Source organism: Lagenorhynchus albirostris, chromosome 2 (genome assembly GCF_949774975.1).
Source record: "Lagenorhynchus albirostris chromosome 2, mLagAlb1.1, whole genome shotgun sequence".
Classification (NCBI taxonomy): domain Eukaryota; kingdom Metazoa; phylum Chordata; class Mammalia; order Artiodactyla; family Delphinidae; genus Lagenorhynchus; species Lagenorhynchus albirostris.
In genome coordinates, this window is record NC_083096.1 from 121447679 (window position 1) to 121467670 (window position 19992).

At 37.6% G+C, this 19992-nt stretch overlaps 1 protein-coding gene across 2 annotated transcripts; it reads right to left on the reverse strand.

Annotated features, from left to right (window-relative positions):
• Window positions 1-385: 385 nt before the first annotated feature.
• TYW3 (tRNA-yW synthesizing protein 3 homolog) lies at window positions 386-19991 on the reverse strand. Of its 2 annotated transcripts, XM_060139745.1 has the most exons (6): window positions 19736-19991; window positions 17115-17195; window positions 15926-16024; window positions 15636-15707; window positions 13292-13425; window positions 386-3051 (listed from the first exon to the last, which is right to left on the reverse strand). In XM_060139745.1, exons 1-6 carry the CDS (start codon window positions 19907-19909, stop codon window positions 2823-2825), a joined length of 789 nt encoding a protein of 262 aa, XP_059995728.1. In that variant the 5' UTR covers window positions 19910-19991; the 3' UTR covers window positions 386-2822. The 2 variants fall into 2 exon arrangements, with proteins under 2 accessions (XP_059995728.1, XP_059995729.1); XM_060139746.1 differs by lacking the exon at window positions 15636-15707.
• Window position 19992: the final 1 nt, after the last annotated feature.

Here is a 19992-nt window from a genome sequence, read left to right on the forward strand (position 1 = left end):
TGTTTAGGAAACACTGGTCTACCTCCATGCTGGACCACAAGGCCTTTCACAGTTGTGCTTCAACCAGCTTGACTCATTTCATACCACATGTTGTATTTCAGCTTTAATGGAAGATTCACCATCACTGAATACATCATGTTCTTTGGTGCCTCATATTACACATTCCTCTGTCTACAAGAGTTTTGCTTGGATTTTTCTGTCCAGTGAACTTGTTTCTTGGCCTTTAAAACCTAAATGACATGGTATCCCCTTGAATTGTGATGGTAGTACTCCGTTGCCTAGAATCAATTATTCCTGCCAAGTTCTTATAACAGTATGTATTGTAGAAGTGATCCTCAAATATTGTTGTTTCGATACTTCCCCCAAAAGAATTTTTAAAACTCTGTACTTAATATAAAAATTTATTTGCCTCATAAGTTTAAATCACTACCAATGATATAATTTGTAGCACATTAAAACATCAGCTCTTTATAATAAACATATGCCATCACTTTCTCAAATATAGACAAAATAATCTCAGTACTTTAGGTCAGGTTCTTGTAAAAGAAGACACCATTCTAGTGCAAGTGATTTATTAAGCAGGAGCTCCCAGAAGAAATGGGGAAGGGAGTGGGAAAAACATGATAGGATTAAGGTGACATCCCAGCCTTAGCCTGATGCTGCTGGGAGCTTAAATGGCAATTGCACATCCAAGTTTATCCCATTTCTGGGCAACAGAACTGTTTTGAAACTCTGCACTTGTCATTATTGGCTGTGAGACAGTGAGTGTGTGTGTGGTGGCGGTGGGTAGAGGGCAGGAAACAGACTCCCAGGCTTCTTCTCCTCTATTTTAGAATGAAGATGCTCCAGCAGCCTGAGGCAAGAACAGCCAAGCATACAAACTGGGAGATGGGGCACAGCACTAAGTAGATTATATTATCTGGGCAATCTGGATGGGTTCCAGAGGTATCCTCAACAATACCCCATGATGTGATAATATTATTAATTTAAAAAATATATTAGACTTCTGATTCTGGAAGATGGAGTAGATATACTTTTTTCTATTCCTTTCACTAAGTGCAACTAAAACCTCTGGACAGGGAATTCCCTGGCGGTCCAGTGGTTGGGACCTGGCACTTTCACTGCTGGGGCCTGGGTTCAGTCCCTGGTTGGGGAACGAAGATCCTGCAAGCCACGCAGCACAGCCAAAAATAAAAATAAAAACTCTGGACACTATGTATAGAATAAACATAAGAAGACTCTGAGAGGTGACAAGGGAAAGGTAGACCAGCTAGGGATTTGGGGACCTAAAGAACAACATAATTGTGAGTTCCCTGGGTTTTCTTTTTACCTCACATATCCCAGACTGGGCATTGGAAAAGCCAGCAACCCGGAAATGTCAATGGGCTCAAACAAACAAACAAAAAGCCCCAACAAAAGTCTGCTTTCTCTAGCCAAAGAACCAGGAAACAGTCAAGAGAACACTTGAAAAGTAACAGCTCTACTGGTGAGGCCCAGCAGTTAGTCAGAGCATAGGAGACAGACCAGGACAGGAGAGGCGGGAGTCATTGTCTCAGAGGTGAAGGCTACTGGGATGGATGAGTTAGCTGGGGTGCAGACAGGAATGCAAGATGAAGGCCAAAGACAGAAACTTGGGAATGCCTACAGCGTTATTACCCTTTAGTTTCCAATTAGAGAACGACTTGAGAGCTTTAAAAGAAAAAATACACGTGCTTATCCCTGGAGATTCTCAGGTCTTTTCTGCATTTTTTCAAGGTTCTAAAGATGATTCTAAGGTGCAATAAATGTTGAAAAATATTAAAGTGCTGGAGAGAAAAATAACTGATGATTCACTATAAACAGGGAAATGATTGAGAAGAAAGCATTCAGGATGCTGATGAAAGGGCAGATTCAGGGGTCTAAGAGTGTTAATGGGGCCAAATGTTGCAGGATGGCAAGAAGATGGAGGACTCAAAATGACTAAGGGAAATATTAGTATCTTACTTTAAAGGCCAAAGAGAGAGTTCAGAGCCATGATAGAAAAAAGGAGTAAACCTGGGCATATATCCAGACAAAACTATAATTCAAAAACATACATGCACCCCTATGTTCATAACAGCACTTATAGTAGCCAAGACATGGAAACAACCTAAATGTCCATTGACAGATGAATGGATAAAGATGTGGTACATATTCACGATGGAATATTACTCAGCCATAAAAAGAATGAAATAATGCCATTTGCAGCAACATGGATGGACCTAGAGATTATCATACTAAGTGAAGTCAGAAAGACAAATAACATATGATATCACTTATATGTGGAATCTAAAATATGACACAAATGAACTTTTCTATGAAACAGAAATAGACTCACAGACATAGAGAACAGACTTGTGGTTGTCAAGGGGGAGAGGAGCAGAGGAGGGAAGGATTGGGAGTTTGGGATTAGCAGAGGCAAACTATTATATATAGAATGGATAAACAAGGTCCTACTGTAGGACCTATACTCTAATATTCCTAATGTTAAGGCTCTCTTGAAAGGGTATTATAGTTCTTCTGTTTTACAGAAGTAGAAACTGAAACTTAAGGATAAGCATTAAAAATCATAATTTTATTTTTGCCATGACTATGTGACTAAAAACAATGGTATTTAAGAGCAAATATTGATATTATACACAGCTATTTTTAAAAGCTAAGGGTTTCCCTAAAATATAGAGAAAAATTAAATCTTGTTTTTCTGAAAGGCTGATACACTCAACTAACTAAAATACTCCTATAAAGAGCAGCTTTAGAATATCTATTAGAAACATTATTCTACCAAGACACTTCAGAACCAAATCTCAGTAATCTTCAGGGAAGATAGTAACACTGATTCCTGGATCATCATGATCATCATTTTCAAGTTCTTTATTATTTTCTTCAGTAATATATTTGCCACATGCTTTTCCTGGGTTTCTTTTATTCTTGTGAGTATATGATGAGTTATTTTTCTCTTTGATTTTCTCTTTGGGATATGAGGTCATAGAAATAGTTTCTTTTTCCAAAGCATGTTGTAGGCAGTTGTAAAACCTGTAAAGAAATAAAGTATTATTGTTATATCTGTGTGTTCTGAAACAAAATGAAATACACCTAGAATTTATAAATTACATAAACCTGATGTCTCATATTAACCTCAAGATATAGAATAAATCACAGAAATAACGTGCTTCTTGCTTTTATGATTTTTTACTTAGGAAAAGAAATGTTTCAGTTCTTTAAGAACAGTCCTGAAAACTGGTTTGGAATCACCTCTTGATAACCTCTATCCTACCTTAATTTCTATTCCAGATATAGGAATCAAACAAAGATTTAAAAAAAAGAAAATATATATTCTTTCAAAAGAATCATAAATGTAATAGAGACTCATTTTGGAGAATTTGCAAAATATGTGAAGTTACAAATACAGATCACCTTTACATAACTACCTAAAAATAATGACTCTCATATTTTTTCTTTCCAGTTTATTAGTGTATTCTGAATTAATATATCTGTACATGTATACATACACCTACTGTCTTTTATACAATTGTGATATTACATATAAAGTTTTACATTGTTTTTTCAAATTTAATATTTATTGAAAACACTTTCCATATCACTAAATGAACTACAAAATAATACTTTTTAATGGTAGTATAACGTTATGCCACTTAGATTGGCCTTAATTTACTTTCAAATTTTCCCAATACAAACAACGTGATAAACATTTTGGAAATAATGTGATCTGAGTTTCTAGCTATTTAGGATAGATACCTAGAAATATAACTGCGTGGTTAAAGGTTATAAATATTTAAGGCTCTTGATAAGTACTACCTGTTTTCCAGAATGGGTGTTCAAAAAATATGCTTCTAAGGGCAGAACTTGAGAGACCACTTCACTCATACAGTGAATATTACATCAAAAAACACGCTTTACTATAGGTGATTACGGTCTCTCATTATTTATATTTTCATTGCTTTGTTTGAAAGTGAAATTGAACATTTTTTTTTTTTTTTTTTTTTTTTTTTTTGTGCGGTGAGCGGGCCTCTCACTGTTGTGGCCTCTCCCGCTGTGGAGCACAGGCTCCGGATGCGCAGGCTCAGCGGCCATGGCTCACGGGCCTAGCCGCTCCGCGGCATGTGGGATCTTCCCGGACCGGGGCACGAACCCGTGTCCCCTGCATCGGCAGGCGGACTCTCAACCACTGCGCCACCAGGGAAGCCCGAACATTTTTTATTAGCTATTTTAATTTTTTAATGTAAATTATTCTTTTCCTTTACTCATCTTCCTGCTGGAGTTTTTGTGTTAGTTTTCAGCATACGTTGGAAAGCAGCAGGATGGCTTGGTATGCTGTGTGTGCTTCACATGAGTGGTTCCCTGGGAAAGCTGAGGTTGGCTAATTCCAACCTCACTGACTCTCGATTTCCTCATTTATAAAACTAGCTATTATCCTGTACTTAGCAGGGCTATCGGAGGGATATATATGTAAGTACCTAGCACAGTGCCTGGCACCGAGTAAGTTCTCAAAAACGACTATTTTTACGGAATATAAATTCCATAAGACCAAGGACTCCATCTACCTTGTCTTCTGTTATATTCTTAGCATGGAGTACAGTACAGCCACACTTGGGTAAAAATATGCCAAATAAGTGAATAAATAACTACTGAACAAAAAAGGTAAATACGGATGTATTATCTTAGGTCCCAAATAAAATGATCTAAAAGTTGAGAACTCCTTTGCCACTGTCGGGATCTCATCATGCTTTAATATCCTATTATAATGGGAGGCTATGACAGGAAATTTCTGACATCTGCAGAAGAGATTGCTATTTGGGCCAATTTTCTTCTTTCTTTAATTCAATGAACAGGCTAAGTTCTGCTTGCAAAAGCTCTAAAACTGCCCTTAAAAACCCAAGGTAATCACCTCTTACCAAATACTCCACACAATGCTAATATATACCTAACATGATTACTAATATCCTATCCATATTTCAAGAACTTATATACTCATCACTGTACACCTTGATATCCAGCACCATGCCTGGCAGATAATAAGGGCTAATTGATATTTCTAAAATGAATAAATCAATCTCAAAGAGGGAGGTACAGTAAAAGGGAAAACAGTATTTTAAGAGTTATAGCAAAAGGCTTTGAAAAAATTAACTGATGTTTAATTTTTCAGACCCCATAACATGGTAACAACCTTTTCATTTAATGCATTCCTTATATCCTTACTTAACTGAAACCTGGTTTCCCACAAAGACACCACTGCCCTGCATTCCTCTTAAGTGAAGACTGCTTATTATTTCCATACCCTGCCTCAGAGTCGAGTGATAAGGTCAGAATTCACCTGCCTCACCAACAGTTTGCCAGACTAAACTCCTTCATGTGCCCCTCTGGTTATCTAACAATATTCTGTTCAGTCCTTTACATTCATGGAAACTTCTACACTTGGCTTTATCTTTGTCTCCAGGTCTTGCCATCATTCTGGGTGACTTCAATGACTGGTTTTCTTCTCATCTTCCACAATGCCTATTTAGAATGGTTTTAAAAAATGACCCAGTAGCATAACTCATTTTATCTAAATCAAATCCAAGCATGCTACAAAAGGGTATGAATCACCCTTATCTGATAACAAGAGGTTATTCATGATGTGCAACTTTATCTTCTATCACTCTCTACCCAACCCTGCTCTTTAAACTTAGGTAACCAAGTCTTTTCTCTGGATTCTACTGCATTCCTAGAAAATTAAAGATAAGACTAAATTCCTCTTTTATGATCACAGAGAATTAACAGCTGTGTAAAATACCTTGTCAATTACATTAAAAAGGTAATTAAAGAGGAACAGGTGCCTTACTTTAATCTTCTATCAAACAACCTAAGAATTCAAAGCTATATCCTTGGGGTACCAAAAAAACAACTGGTAAAATGGAACAAAGACCTTTCCATGTTGAAAGCCAAGAATAAAACTTCAACTACTTTTTTGTTTTCCTTGGTTAAGGGAACTTTTAAAATGTCCTTTGGGAAACTATCTTACTCAGTAAGTCAGAAATTTGTTTTCCAATTACATGTTCTCTTCTCATGATATGACCCTTTATACAGCATTCTAAAGCCCAATTCTCAAAGTGTAATTTTCTCAGCTCTCAAAGGCAACAAAAAGAGTTTGGAGTATAAAAAGAAATGTATGCTCAGGTAACTGTTTTTTTCCCCCCTCAAAAGAAAATCAAATTGTCTTCAGTTTTTCTACTTCCACAGTCAAGATTATCATGACATAGGGCAACCTGTATATACTTCTCTTCATGAGAGAACTTTTCAGAACAGTCCTGGGAAAATCAATTCTTGTTTCTCGGATCTGTTAGAGGACCATGTGCAATAAAAAGCTGGTATTTCGTTGACTTCCGAAATAGGAACATAAAATTAATGAAATCTAGGCACAATTTCATACCCTTTTAAGGCTTCCATTATTAACAAACAACAAAAGAAGGCTATTCTCATATATCATGTATTTGGATTTTTAACTGATTTTAAGCTCTAGAATTTTTTATTAAAAAACATGTATGTGGGCTTCCCTGGTGGCGCAGTGGTTGAGAGTCCACCTGCCGATGCAGGGGACATGGGTTCGTGCCCCGGTCCGGGAAGATCCCACGTGCCGCGGCGTGGCTGGGCCCGTGAGCCATGGCTGCTGAGCCTGCGCGTCCAGAGCCTGTGCTCCGCAACGGGAGAGGCCACAACAGTGAGAGGCCTGCGTACTGCAAAAAAATAAAATAAAATAAATAAATAAATAAAAAATAAAAAACATGTATGTGACAGGGCCTGTGCCAGTGCTAGAAACAGATAAGAAATGTGGTCTGTGCCCTCAGGGAGCTCAGGGTTTAATGGGGGCTGCAGAGCCGTAAAGATATACTCAACGTGCCATGAAAGATCGTTAAATATTCCTTGGAAAAAAAACCAATGCCTGGGCTGAATTGCAAGGATGAGTGGAAGCTGGCTAGTAAAGGGAGAGGAATTATGAGAGGAAAAATTGAAGGGAGGGGACATCCAAGGAGGAACTATCAGAAAATACGTGTTTTCACTATTTACTTCTCTGATCTTCATTATCTACTTCTCTGATCTTAAGTATATAGGGAGTTATTTATTTACTAGCTTTAGTTCCATTTTAAAAAATAAGACTTGACTCCTTCTCTTCTCCCCCCATTTCTGTCTGCTGCCACATTCGGGTTATGTTCTGTAGTATCTCTCCCATTCATTTTGTTACTCAGGGTCCTGTTAATTCTTGCCTGGACTGTGTAGCAAGAGCCTACTCCTGCTTGCCCCATGAGTATGCCATTTTATATCTTCCAGAATAATCACCCTAAGGCTTTGAAGCCATAAAAGTAGTACTACTGCTAGAGTCTGTCAGCTAAATTGAGCAAATATTTATTGACCACTATGCTCCTGTCAGACACTCAGAAAATAATAAGAAACTGTCTTTGCCTTTGGTGAACTCAATATAATGTGTTAACTTTTAAGTTCCTTTATTGTTTAGGATGAACTCAATAAACATTTATTGGGTTTCTACTGTGAGCCAGACACTCTATAAGGTTTTAGGATGAGAGATATTTGAAGTGTGTGTATGTATGGGTATGTGTTTGGTTGGTGGGAGGGGAAAGTCAGTCCTATACACAATGTGACCAAGTTGTACTGGGGAAAAAAAGACATATGTGCAATTAAACAACTGTAATTTAATATGGTTCACATTTCTGTTTTCACTGAGGCATAAACTGTAATAATGCTGGTAAATGATAATGAGAATTTGAACCAAGGAAATGGGTAAATGAGGTTGAGATTAAGATAAGAAAGATATTAAGGAAAGGTTGATGGGATATTTTGGTTAGATATATTCAATAGGTTATTAGACATATGGGCCCAGGACTCAGGAGAGATTTGGAAGATCTACCAGTATCTGGGGAATTAGCTAAAGCAATGGGCCAGGAAAGGAATCCTGGAGAACGACAGCATTTAACCAACATATAGAATAACAAGAGAAATCCAGAAGGAAGCTAAGAAAAAGCACCACAAACAGGAAGGAAAGCAGCAAAGTGATGTAACAGAAATTCTTACCGACAGGTATATGAAATAATGCTCAATGTCACTAATCATCAGGGAAATGCAAATCAAAACCACAATGAGATATCACTTCACACCTGTCAGAACGGCAATTATCAGAAAAACAAAAGACAACAAGTGTTGGCAAGGATGTTGAGAAAAGGAAACCCTTGTATACTGTTGGTGGGAATGTAAAATGGTGCAGTTCCTGTGAAAAAGAGTATGGAGGTTCTTCAAAAAATTAAATATAAAATTACCACATCATCTAGCAATTCCACTTCTGGGTAAATATCAAAAATAACTGAAAGCAGACACTCAAACAGATATTTGTATACCCATGTTCACAGCATCATTATTCACAATAGCTAAAAGGTAGAAAAAACTCAAACATCCATTGATGAATAAATGGATAAACAATATATGTTAAATACAATGGAATATTATTCAGCCTTAAAAAGAAGTAAACTTCTGCAAAGGAGGCAAGACTATACAATGGAGAAAAGACAGTCTCTTCAATAAATGATGCTGGGAAAACTAGACAGCTACGTGTAAAAGAATGAAATTAGATCACTCCCTAACACTATACACAAAAATAAACTCAAAATGGATGAAAGACCTAAATGTAAGACCAGACACTATAAAACCCTTAGAGGAAAACACAATCAGAACACTGACATAAATCGCAGCAATATCTTTTTCGATCTGTCTCCTAGAGTAATGGAAATAAAAACAAAAGTAAACAAATGGGACCTAACTAAACTCCAAAGCTTTTGCACTGCAAAGGAAACCATAAACAAAACGAAAAGACAATCCTCCGAATGGGAGAAAATATTTGCAAACAATGCGACCAACAAGGGATTAATCTCCAAAATTTACAAACAGCTCATGTGGCTCAATATCAATAAAACAACCCAACCAAAAACTGGGCAGAAGACCTAAACAGACATTTCTCTAAAGAAGATATACAGATAGCCAAGAGGCACATGAAAAGATGCTCAACATCACTAATTATCAGAGAAATGCAAATCAAAACTACAATGAGGTATCACCTCACACCAGTGAGAATGGCCATGATCAAAAAGTCTACAGACAATAAATGCTGGAGAGGTTGTGGAGAAAGGGAACCCTCCTACACTATTCATGGTAATGTAAAGTGGTACAGCCACTGTGGAAAACAGTAAGGAGGTTCCTTAAAAAACTAAAAATAGAGCTACCATATGATCTAGCAATCCCATTCCTGGGCATCAATCTGGAGAAAACCATGGTTGGAAAGGATATATGCACCCCAATGTTCATTGCAGCACTGTTTACAATAGCCAACACATGGAAGCAACCTAAATGTCCATCGCAAATGAATGGATAAAGAAGATGTGGTACATATATACAATGGAATATTACTCAGCCATTAAAAAGAATGAAATAATGCCATTTGTAGCAACATGGATGGACCTGGAGATTATTATACTAAGTGAAGTAAGTCAGACAGAGAAAGACAAATATCATATGATATCACTTATGTGTGGAATCTAAAAAAATGATACAAGTGAACTTATTTACAAAACAGAAACAGATTCACAGACTTAGAAAACAAACTTATGGTTACCAAAGGGGAAAGGTGGGGGGAGGGATAAATTGGGAGTCTGGGATTGACATATACACACTACTATATTTAAAACAGATAACCAACAAGGACCTACTGTATAGCACAGGGAACTCTGCTCAATATTCTGTAATAACCTAAATGGGAAAAGAATTTGAAAAAGAATAGATATATGTATATGCATAACTGAAACACTTTGCTATACACCTAAAACTAACACAACATTGTAAATCAACTATAGTCCAATATAAAATAAAAATTAAAAAAAAGAAAACAGCAAACCCGCAAAAAAGAAAAAAAAAAGGTAAACTTCTGATCACACTACAACATGGATAAACCTTGACAGCATTATGCTAAGTGAAATAAGCCAAACACAGAAGGATAAATATTGTATGATTCCATTTGTATGAGGTACCTGGAATAGTCAAAATCATAAGAGACAGAAAACAGAAGAGTGGTTACCAGGGGCTGGGAGTTTGGGGAGTGGAGAATTATTGTTTAATGGGCATGGAGTTTCAATTTGGGATAATGAAAAGGGTCTGGAGATAAACAGCAGTGATAGTGGTGGTTGCATAGCAATGTGAGTGTATCTAATGCCAATGAACTGTATAACGGTTAAAATTATAAATTTTAGTTATGTATATTTTACCACAAAAAAACCAACCATTGGAAATATTCATTTACTTTTTCAGTCTAATTTGCTTTATTTTTATCAATATTATATGCCAATATATTTGGCCCTTTTACTCTATATTTAAAAAAAAATTTTTTTAAGATGCCATGTTTTTTTAAATTGGAGTATAGTTGACTTACAATGTAGTGTTAGTTTCAGGTGTACAGCGAAGTGAATGAGTTATACATACACATATATCCACTTTTTTTAGACTCTTCTCTCATATAGGTCCTTACGTAGTATTAAGTAGGGTTCCCTGTGCTATACAGTAGGTCCTTATTAGTTACCTATTTTATATATAGTAGTGTGTATATGTCAATCCTTACCTCCCAATTTATCCTTCCCACCACCCCCTTCTGCCCTGGTAACCATAAGATTGTTTTCTACATCTATAACTCTATTTCTGTTTATTCTACATTTTATTTAACATTTATTGTCTTATTACAGTTGGTGAGAAGAAGAACATGGCTAATTCCATCCAACCCAAGTCAGTCCTGATCTCTTATTAACAGCTACAAAGATAGCCCTCCACTTGTAATGGGTAAATAGATCTCCAAACTTCATATTTTTTTACCTGGAAATCATTATGTATGAAATTTTCTTACTCTTCCCACTAAGAAGTGGGCTTAGGAATTGTTTTTTTTTTACAAAAGAGGCTTTTTTTTCTATTAAAATTATTTTACCTTTTGATTTTCGTATCTCAAGTATATTTCTTATTGCTGGAATGTTACACATTAGGATTTTAGCTTTTAAAAATTCTCTTATTATAGTTGTTTGAATTATGAAACTTTGGTCCTGTGAGAAACCAATTTTAGTACTCAACGTCTGATTGCAGAACTCATCACCTCCAGTGTTTATTTTTTCTCTTTTCCACAGCAGAAGAGTAACTCTTTCTCTGCATTTGGTTGAATATACAGCTGTTCCCAAAGCAGCTCCCTAATTTGTTCACCCTTTCTGAATTCACATGTAATCTTCTAATCAGTATCTTAAGAAACTTTTTACCCTTCTTTAATTTTTCACTGATTTTATATGATGAGCATGACTCTCTTGATAGCAGCGTGCACACCATAATCTCGAAACATATTTTTGAGTCAATGGATTTAAAGCATAATTTGATTTTATAGTTGGTGAACGTGACTCAATTAACTTCACCAGGTGTATAGTTAGTTGATCTTGGGCTATATTTATAATCGTATTGAAATTCAAGTAAGGAAACAGAGAAACTGATTTGCTACCTCGTACATTTTCGCAAACAGTCTCACTAGAATACTATCTAACAACCGTAGTCAACTTTTGGAATGCTACCAGTAAGTACCTACATACAGTTCAAACTCTGTAGTCTGGTGGAGTGGCTGGGTACCTTCAGTTGCTTACTTGAAATCATCACTATATTTAGAATGTTTGCTCAAAGAACCTTGTGGCCAGGTAACCTCTCAGCTTTTTTCAGCCAGGCTTCCGCTAAAAAATTCAGTCCTAATGCCTGAGGACATCCATTGTATGTCATGAATTACTTCTCTCCAATGTATCTAGACTAGTACAAGTTATATACCACTGTTGGGAGAACTGAGAAATAGTCACTCGAATAATTTTTTTAATTCTGTGGTTCAAATAAGGAGCCCTGGTTAAGAAAGCCTGGATGGGGCTACTGATGTGATTATAGGTTTATTCTCTGTATGAGTCGGTGAACAAGGAGAAAGGCTATCCTATCCTAAGAATCCATGACATAACACGGACAGGGCCTGTCATTATACATATGCCATCTAGTGTATACTAAAATTGTTCTTTATGATAAATAGGTACAAGAAAAATGAAGCCAAGAGAGTTGAGTAAGTTGTGGGGGAAGCAGGATTCGAACTCAGTTCTGCCTCTGGAGCCCATTTCTACCCCTTTCCACCATGCCACACTGCTGCCATTGGCACTTCTGGCCTTAGCTGCTTCATAAAAAGTTCTAGGTATTAAAGAATTTTAAGCAGGCAAATTAAGCAATAGTATTCCTTTTCATTTCAGACAGGATTCTGATGGTGATACGGAGAATGGCTTAGCAGAGAGACATACTGGAAGCATTCTACTATGAGACCAGCTAATAAGGTTACTGCAATGGTCCTGAATAAAGAACATGGCAGGAAGGGTGGGGAGAGAAGAATGACTCAGGAGTTATTTAGGTAGTGATTGGCTAGTTGTGAGGTGACCAAAGGGGTGGGGGAAAAAGCAAAAAGAAAATAATAAATGACAACAAGATGACCATCAGTCCTTAAATAACTCAGAAATTTACATCTTACTGATGGTAGGTCAGTGGCATTTATCTTCATATATAAAAGGCAGCATAATAGTCACTTCTTTACATCAAAGATTCTATTCTTAGGAAAAAGTTGAAAAAGAAAGTCATGTAAAATTAATCTACCAGGAGGTGAAGTTTAAGAACAAGAGAAATATAAAGATGTGACTTGATAGCCATAATCCTTCTGACTGGTACAATTATGCCAATTCAAATCTAATGCATGACAGGAGTGGGGTTCTGAGCTAGCCAGAGGTATAAAATATTTATCAGACTAAAATTAACCAGGCTGTTCTCCTCAAAAGGAGATTCTAGGTAGTCTTCAGTAGGTCACACCCAGGAGGTAGAGTGTACCTCCTCCCTGGCTGCCTTCAACTGGATCAGTTATGGTCCCTGGGGCTGCTGAGCTCTCTTACCTGAGTGACTGTTTCTCCTTTATGCCTGTTGCTGGCGGTCACGTGTCCCACTATCCTCCATGGAGCTTCCTCCCCTTTGTGCTCCATTTAGTACCCATTGCAGTCTGGCCTACTCTAATCAGTTACTTGCATCATCTTAATTATTCGTGACAAGGCTACAAATATAAAAGCAGTTGGGAGTATAAACTGAAGATGGTGTATATTAATAGTTTCAAAGAAGACCTAGGCATGTAAGACTATACCTTTCAATTCTCTTCTTGTTTTCCTCCATTTTTTGATTTGCTATCTTTATCAGGAAGTTGATATATTCCTCTGTCACCATCAGTTTTCCTTTATGGGTTAATGGAACTTCTAAGCCATGTGTGCTCCGGACAGCCTGCAAGGAGCAATTTAGATATGATGACTTATGTACTAGAGACACTGAAGATAACTAAAGAAAAGTCCCAGTCAGGGCTGTGTTTATATATAGTTTAGCTCCATTACAACATTTAATTTGTGCTTTGATATAATTTAGTTAAATACAGTTGAATCAAAGGAGAGTCAAATAGATTTTCCCATCGTATAAAATCATTTGTAAAGCAAGTCATTCTATACATTGTCTTTCAGAAAAGCACATACTATCAAAGAATCCAATGAACTTAACAGTATCACTGTCACTAAAGCTAAGGGAGCTTTAATACACTATTTAAAGAAAATAAATAAATGAAACCTCAACAGAAGCTTCAAGGGAAAATCAAAATGGACTGGATGCTAAAGGGCCTCTTAGCACTGCTTGAGCAGCGTTGTTACAAGATAAACCATGCCTTTTCTATCTCACAAAGTGGCTGCTTTCTCAACGCTTTAGGGTTGCCGATGAAACAGTCAACATATTCCAAGTAAATCCAAACACTGGATATAGGTTAAGAAACAACAAAAACTATTATGAGGCATAAAAATTCATTCAACAAGCCTTTACTAAGCATCTGCAGTGTTCTAAGCCCCATGTAAGGTATGAAGGTACAGGATGAATATAACATGGTCCCTGCCCTTAAAAGAGCTAACACTTCTGAACAGGAAACAAACAAGTGAACAGAGAATCACAATACATCATGGTGCTATGACAGAAGAAACACATATGTGTACATGTGCATGCATGCACGTACATGTGCACACAAAATGCTAAGGAAATGTAGAAGAGGAGCAACTAACTGAGATAGGTCGTGGTTTTATGGGAAATGTGGCATCGGAATTGGAATTTTAAAGGGTAAGTGTAATTTCACCAGATGTAAAAATGGGAGAAGGGGAGCATTCCAGCCAGAGGATTAACTTTTCTATAGTCATGGGAACATGAAAAGCATAATACATTTGGGAAATAACCAATAGTATTCTGTCTGGCTGGGGTGGAAGTATGCTGGCAGAACATGAGCATAAATAAGGCCTGAGAAAACACCAGGAGACCTTGACTTCTTTAAAAGGGGGATTCTGACAGTATTGGCTAGAGGGACTGAAGGAGAAGATGGGTAGGAGGAAGACCAGTCAGGAGACCACTCTAAAGATAGAGGTGAGGGACGATGACGGCTCAAGCAGGCACAGTGGCAGAGGGCTTGGAGAGGTGGAGTCAGGAGTGAGAAATCAGAGGTAGAAGGGACAGGACTTGTCGCTAATTGAATATGGAAGATAAAGGAGAGAAGGTGAAAGAGTGGCTCTGTTCTTGCCTGGGCCACCACATGCAGTGGGGACTGAGATGGGGATGCAAATCAGTACTATGAGCTTTCATTTTCTATTTAGTCATGCTTTACAGATGTCGTCTTCTTAAGCCACCTCATTTTGGAAAATAGGCTATCTGTTAAAAATAGAAAAAAGTAAAGTCTAGGGAGCTAGAATGGAAGCCAATCTGAAGTAGTTGAAAAGCAAACAATGTACACCATGCCAAACAGTAAACACAAACAGTAGCTACCACGTGTGATCACAGAGAATAGGGCAAAATCACTAGGGGTTGGCTTGGCCAGGAAAGGACTCAGAGAGGCTGTGGGACTTAGAAGGAGCCTTAAAGATCTTCTAGTCCAGGGGTCGGCAAACCTTTTCTGTGAAAGGATAGATAATAAATATTTTCAACTTTGCAGGCCATATAGTATCTGTCACAACTACTCAATTTTGCCATCGTAGCACAAAAGCAACCTTAGACAGTAATTAATCAAATGGGTGTACTAGAACTGCCTGCCCGAGGGCTGAATGTGGCCCTAGGGCAGTAGTTCGATAGATCCCTGATATAGCTGAGACAATTCAGTCCCTGATGGATCCAGGCAGAAGACTTTAGACACCCTGTCTGTGATTCTTTCCACTACATCATGGTGCTGATTAAACTGGGCCTTGACTATTTAGGATGAGGAGGACGGAGAGAATCAAGTTAAAAGTAAGTGGAGGGGAATACTGTAAAATAAGACCTCAAATGTAAATCTAACAACTCTGGACTTCGCCCTGTACAGAAAAGTCAGTCACTGAAGGTTTCTGGGCAAGGGAATGACAAGAAGATTTGAGTAGAAGGTTATTCAATAATCTGGATTACTTCATGATCAAAAAATTGCTTTTTGCCAAAAGGTGTCATACCAACATAGTCTTTCCTCTCTTTCCCACTGTTATGCCGGAGTTCCTGAAACCAGAATCTATTGCCACTGAATGCTGTAAGAAAATAAATTTGTTAAATTTGGAACATCTGGCTAATCAAATAAACACTTTAGCCCTACAAACTGCAGAAACATTTATAACCCCAAATCTATAATTAAATAAAACAGTAGTTGATTAAACTAGCATTGCATTAATTTTGGTAGAAAATTTAAAAGTTTAAAATTAAATCTACTCACATACCTATAAATTCAAGTATAATCACAAAATTTTACCAGAATCTGTGCATCCTGCAACTGTCGACACTGCACATGAAGAACAAGTGGTTCAAATTTCAAAATGGCATCGCCATTCGCTTTCTTTAGGGCTACAATCTAAATAAATGGAAAATGTTAGGATCAGACACAAGTACATGATCCTGTCTTTGGTGACCCTTTATCCTACGTAACTTCAATTCTCCCAAGGAACTTTCAGACTCATTCTGCATCCTTCCACAGTAACTTTTCACTCTGTTTTCTTGGTCCTCTTTCTCCAAAACTTATTGATCCGCTTATTCTTTTAAGAGACCTGATTTCTAATTCTCCCATAAACCTTCTGTGTCATTCTTTCCAACCATACCTCAAAAAAGTCAACTACTACTCTATTTAATTCCATAGCAGATTTTTCATTAAGGAATATGGTACATAAAGACTAGAAGGTCTAGAAGGTAGTAGAAGGTCTGTCTAAATGTTTTGCTGTTAGATTGAGGTTTGAGACACATACACTATTATGTCTCAGCTAGAAGCTATATAAGACAGTTGTTACTTCTGTCTGCCTAGTCTCCCTGCACCATCCTCCCTCCTTCACATCATTTGATTCTGGTGGCACTGTCAAGCGTGACCCTGTCACTCATCACTCCCACTATCATAATATCAGAGACGCCAAGTGCCTAGGTGTGATCAAGGATAGCATTCCATTCTACTGGCAAAAATAGCTGATCTCAGTGGGGAGAACACCTAACCAGGAAGGATGACTCAGTGTCCTTTGGAAATGATACATGGATCTTAAAAAGTAAATCTTTTTCTGCTGGGGTTGCTGGCAGCTATCTTTCCTGCCACAGTGATTATCTGCCACAGAAGAGAAGGGCAAACATACAGAGAGAACCAGTACCCAAAGGAGATGGAGACTGAGTGAGCTTTGAAGACAACATTTAAGCACCTGAGCCAGTAATGTAAAATGCCTGACTAATGCAAACTTATATGAACTCATCTAAACATTTTAATTTAGGAAACTAAATAATCCAGGGCAGATAATAACCTCCCACAACTAAAAAAAAAGCCATTGTAATGAATTCTCTTTAGGCTTTATAATCTACAGTCATTATGATTCTATACATAAACCACTTTGAATTTTCTATTCTTTTCATATGTATTTAAAGTGACTGTGAATTAAAGTTTATTTCTAAATTTATATATAAAAACTTACCACATCATCTTTCACACAGGGTTTGTGTGTGACCAGTAGCCAGCAACAGTTTTGTTTCTGAACATCAGAACCATTTATACCCTAAAGTGAAAAAATAACATAATTTAATTTATCATATAATATTTACAAAATAATAAGTACAATGTATAGCATATTTTAGGCTTTCTTAAATTAATAATCCCACGTGATTTTAAGTATTACTGAGAACAATTCAACAGGCTTTTGGGTAAAGTTAACTTAAATGTTAAGAAAAATGAAACCAAATTATTTGAGATAGAAAGTAATTTGTTTATTAAGGTAAAAGAACTTAATAAATATTTTCTGAAATACGGTCATGATTTTGTCAGGAGCAAAGGGATTATCACAAGGGGCTGTACACGAATAGCCCCTAAATTGTACTCTAGCTGTTTTATATGATTAGCACAATATTAAAAAAAATTTTTTTTGAATTCCTTTTGTAAGAAAGCACTGTTCCAGTCCCACACAGGACCTACCACTTTTTACTGACACCTGATCTGTTCATACCTTCCTATGTCCCTAGTCGCTATAGGCATAAATTTGTGGCCTCTGGATTAGACCTTATGTGTAGTCCCAAAGGGCAGAGCTAGGATTGAAAGATCAAAATTAAGAGAGGGCAAATATTTTAACGTAACTTTTTGCTTATTAACTGGAAAAATGTTTATTTGCTAAGTTCTATGAGATACTTTAGATATAAACAGATCCTACCCCCAAGGACACTAGAGAGAGGATGCAGGAAACACATGCACTTTTAAATCACTATACTTCTACAAGGTAACTTCTTTTTTTTTCCCTTAAAGTTATGCATTTTCTCTTTCTTTTTTTTACAACGTAACTTTTATACAATGGGTACACAGGGGACTTTGCTGTCTGGCTTTGGAAAGGAGAAGAGCTGTGCTTGTCCTAAATAACTGATTTGTTTTCACTGAATGACCTCAGTGACTTATGTTTCTGATCTTATGCTGGCTGCTCTAAATCTTACAGCCAAATGTGTGGCCCACCTCTAGCAAATTTACAGAGTCTAGTGGTATATTTTGAGAACTAATGCCATCTCTGCTTTACCTTATCTATACTCCCTTTATGCAGATTTTCTCACTTTTTATTTTTCTTTTTGTATTGCCTGTTTGTAAGTTGATCCAAATTCTTCCAGAAATAAGGCAAAGTGAAAATAAACACAAGTATAAGATAATACATAAAATGAAAAGAGGTTCAGAAAAAGTCCTAAGGCAGTTCAGAAGAAATAGTCATGGCTTCCAAATGGATGTGTGTGTTTGTATTCAGGTAGAAAAGGGGAGTCTGGGGAGGTACTTCGCAGATATGCAGAAATGGGGGAAGACATTTTAGGAAAAATAAACATGAGCAAAGGCAAAGGCAGATAAATTTAAGAGGGAAAAGAGAATAGTTGTTTCAGTAAACAGATTAAGATGAAGAGAAACAGTGGAAAGTAGAGCTGAAAGGTATACTAGAGTATTTCAGCATAGATGAGTGACATGCACAGAGTTGTGCTTCAGAAAGGGGAATCTGTTAACAGTGTGTAACATGGTTTGGGGTAGAAAGACTGGTAGAGTTCAGTGAACAGGTAGAGTTCAGTGACCTGTTAGGAAACCACTGCAGAAATCCAGGTAAGACAGGGCAGGAGAAATGGAGGAAGAGAGAGAGATCAAGACAAGCAAGAGTGCCAGTGCTCAGGGGGCAATGGAAGCAATATAAGAATGAGCAGGCCCTGCTAACCTGGGAGACCGGCAAATGGTCTGTCAGTGAGGAGCTAAAGAATGAATTTATGAGTGTGCTGTCTTCCATGCTCTGAATTCAGTCCTAATGTTAAAATGAACACACAGCTAACTTTTACAGTGCACTTAATATGCCAGGCACGGTGCTAAAGTTTTCAAATAAATTATCCCATTTCCTCTACGTAGAATCCCTATGAAGTGGATACTCTTTATTATCCTTAGTTCATGGGACAAGAAGGGGCTAAGTTTAGATAAATTCCCTAAAGTCACATAGCCAATAATACCCAAAACTGATTTAGAATCTAAGCAGTATCACTCCAAAGCCTGAGGGACTGACCACTATTACAGACTACATACTAATGTACTTTCTCAGGTAATGTAAAAATTACCAGAGTTGTAATAACGGAGTGAGCCACTAGGAGGCAGTGAACTTCTTAACCATAGCGATCTTCAATCAAGTGGTTAACAACGATTTGGTAGAGCGGTTAACGAGAAGACAGCCGCCTCGCCAGGCTGGGAAGTCCTTAAAATTCCTTAGTATTAAAAAAATAAAATTCTCTAACCCTTGCAACTCAAGATCATTCCCAGGCCAGTAGTTTCAGCATCACTTGGGGGCTTGTTAGAAATACAGATCAGACCCTACTCTAGACCTACAGAATCAGAATCTGTATTTTAAAATACCTCCAAGTGATTGACATACACATTAAAATTTTAGAAGAATTGGTTTAAGTCACCCTCTCAGTTTCCTTGATAAAGAAACCGAGACCACCGGTCAGAAGAACAAACACAGGGTGTTACATTGGGTGAGCACAAGGCTCCTGGTGTTGCACACTACAGGGCAGGCGCTGGAAGGACACAAAGGGTCCTGCTCACCCGGTCTAGGAGGATGATGCGGCCAGCGCAGGAACTGGTGGTGAAAAACTGTTCTCGCCCATTTAGGAGCTGCACAAGCTCTACCACATCCTCGTCCACACTGCCTTTCCGGCTGAGGTCCGCTTTGCTCAGACACTGCGCCTTCCATCTTCTGAACTCTGCGCTACGATCCATGCGACGAGGGAGTCAGGGTCTGTACTTTCACACTAACCCCGCCTTTCCTTGGGGGCAGCCATATTGAAGCCAGTGGTGGCCGG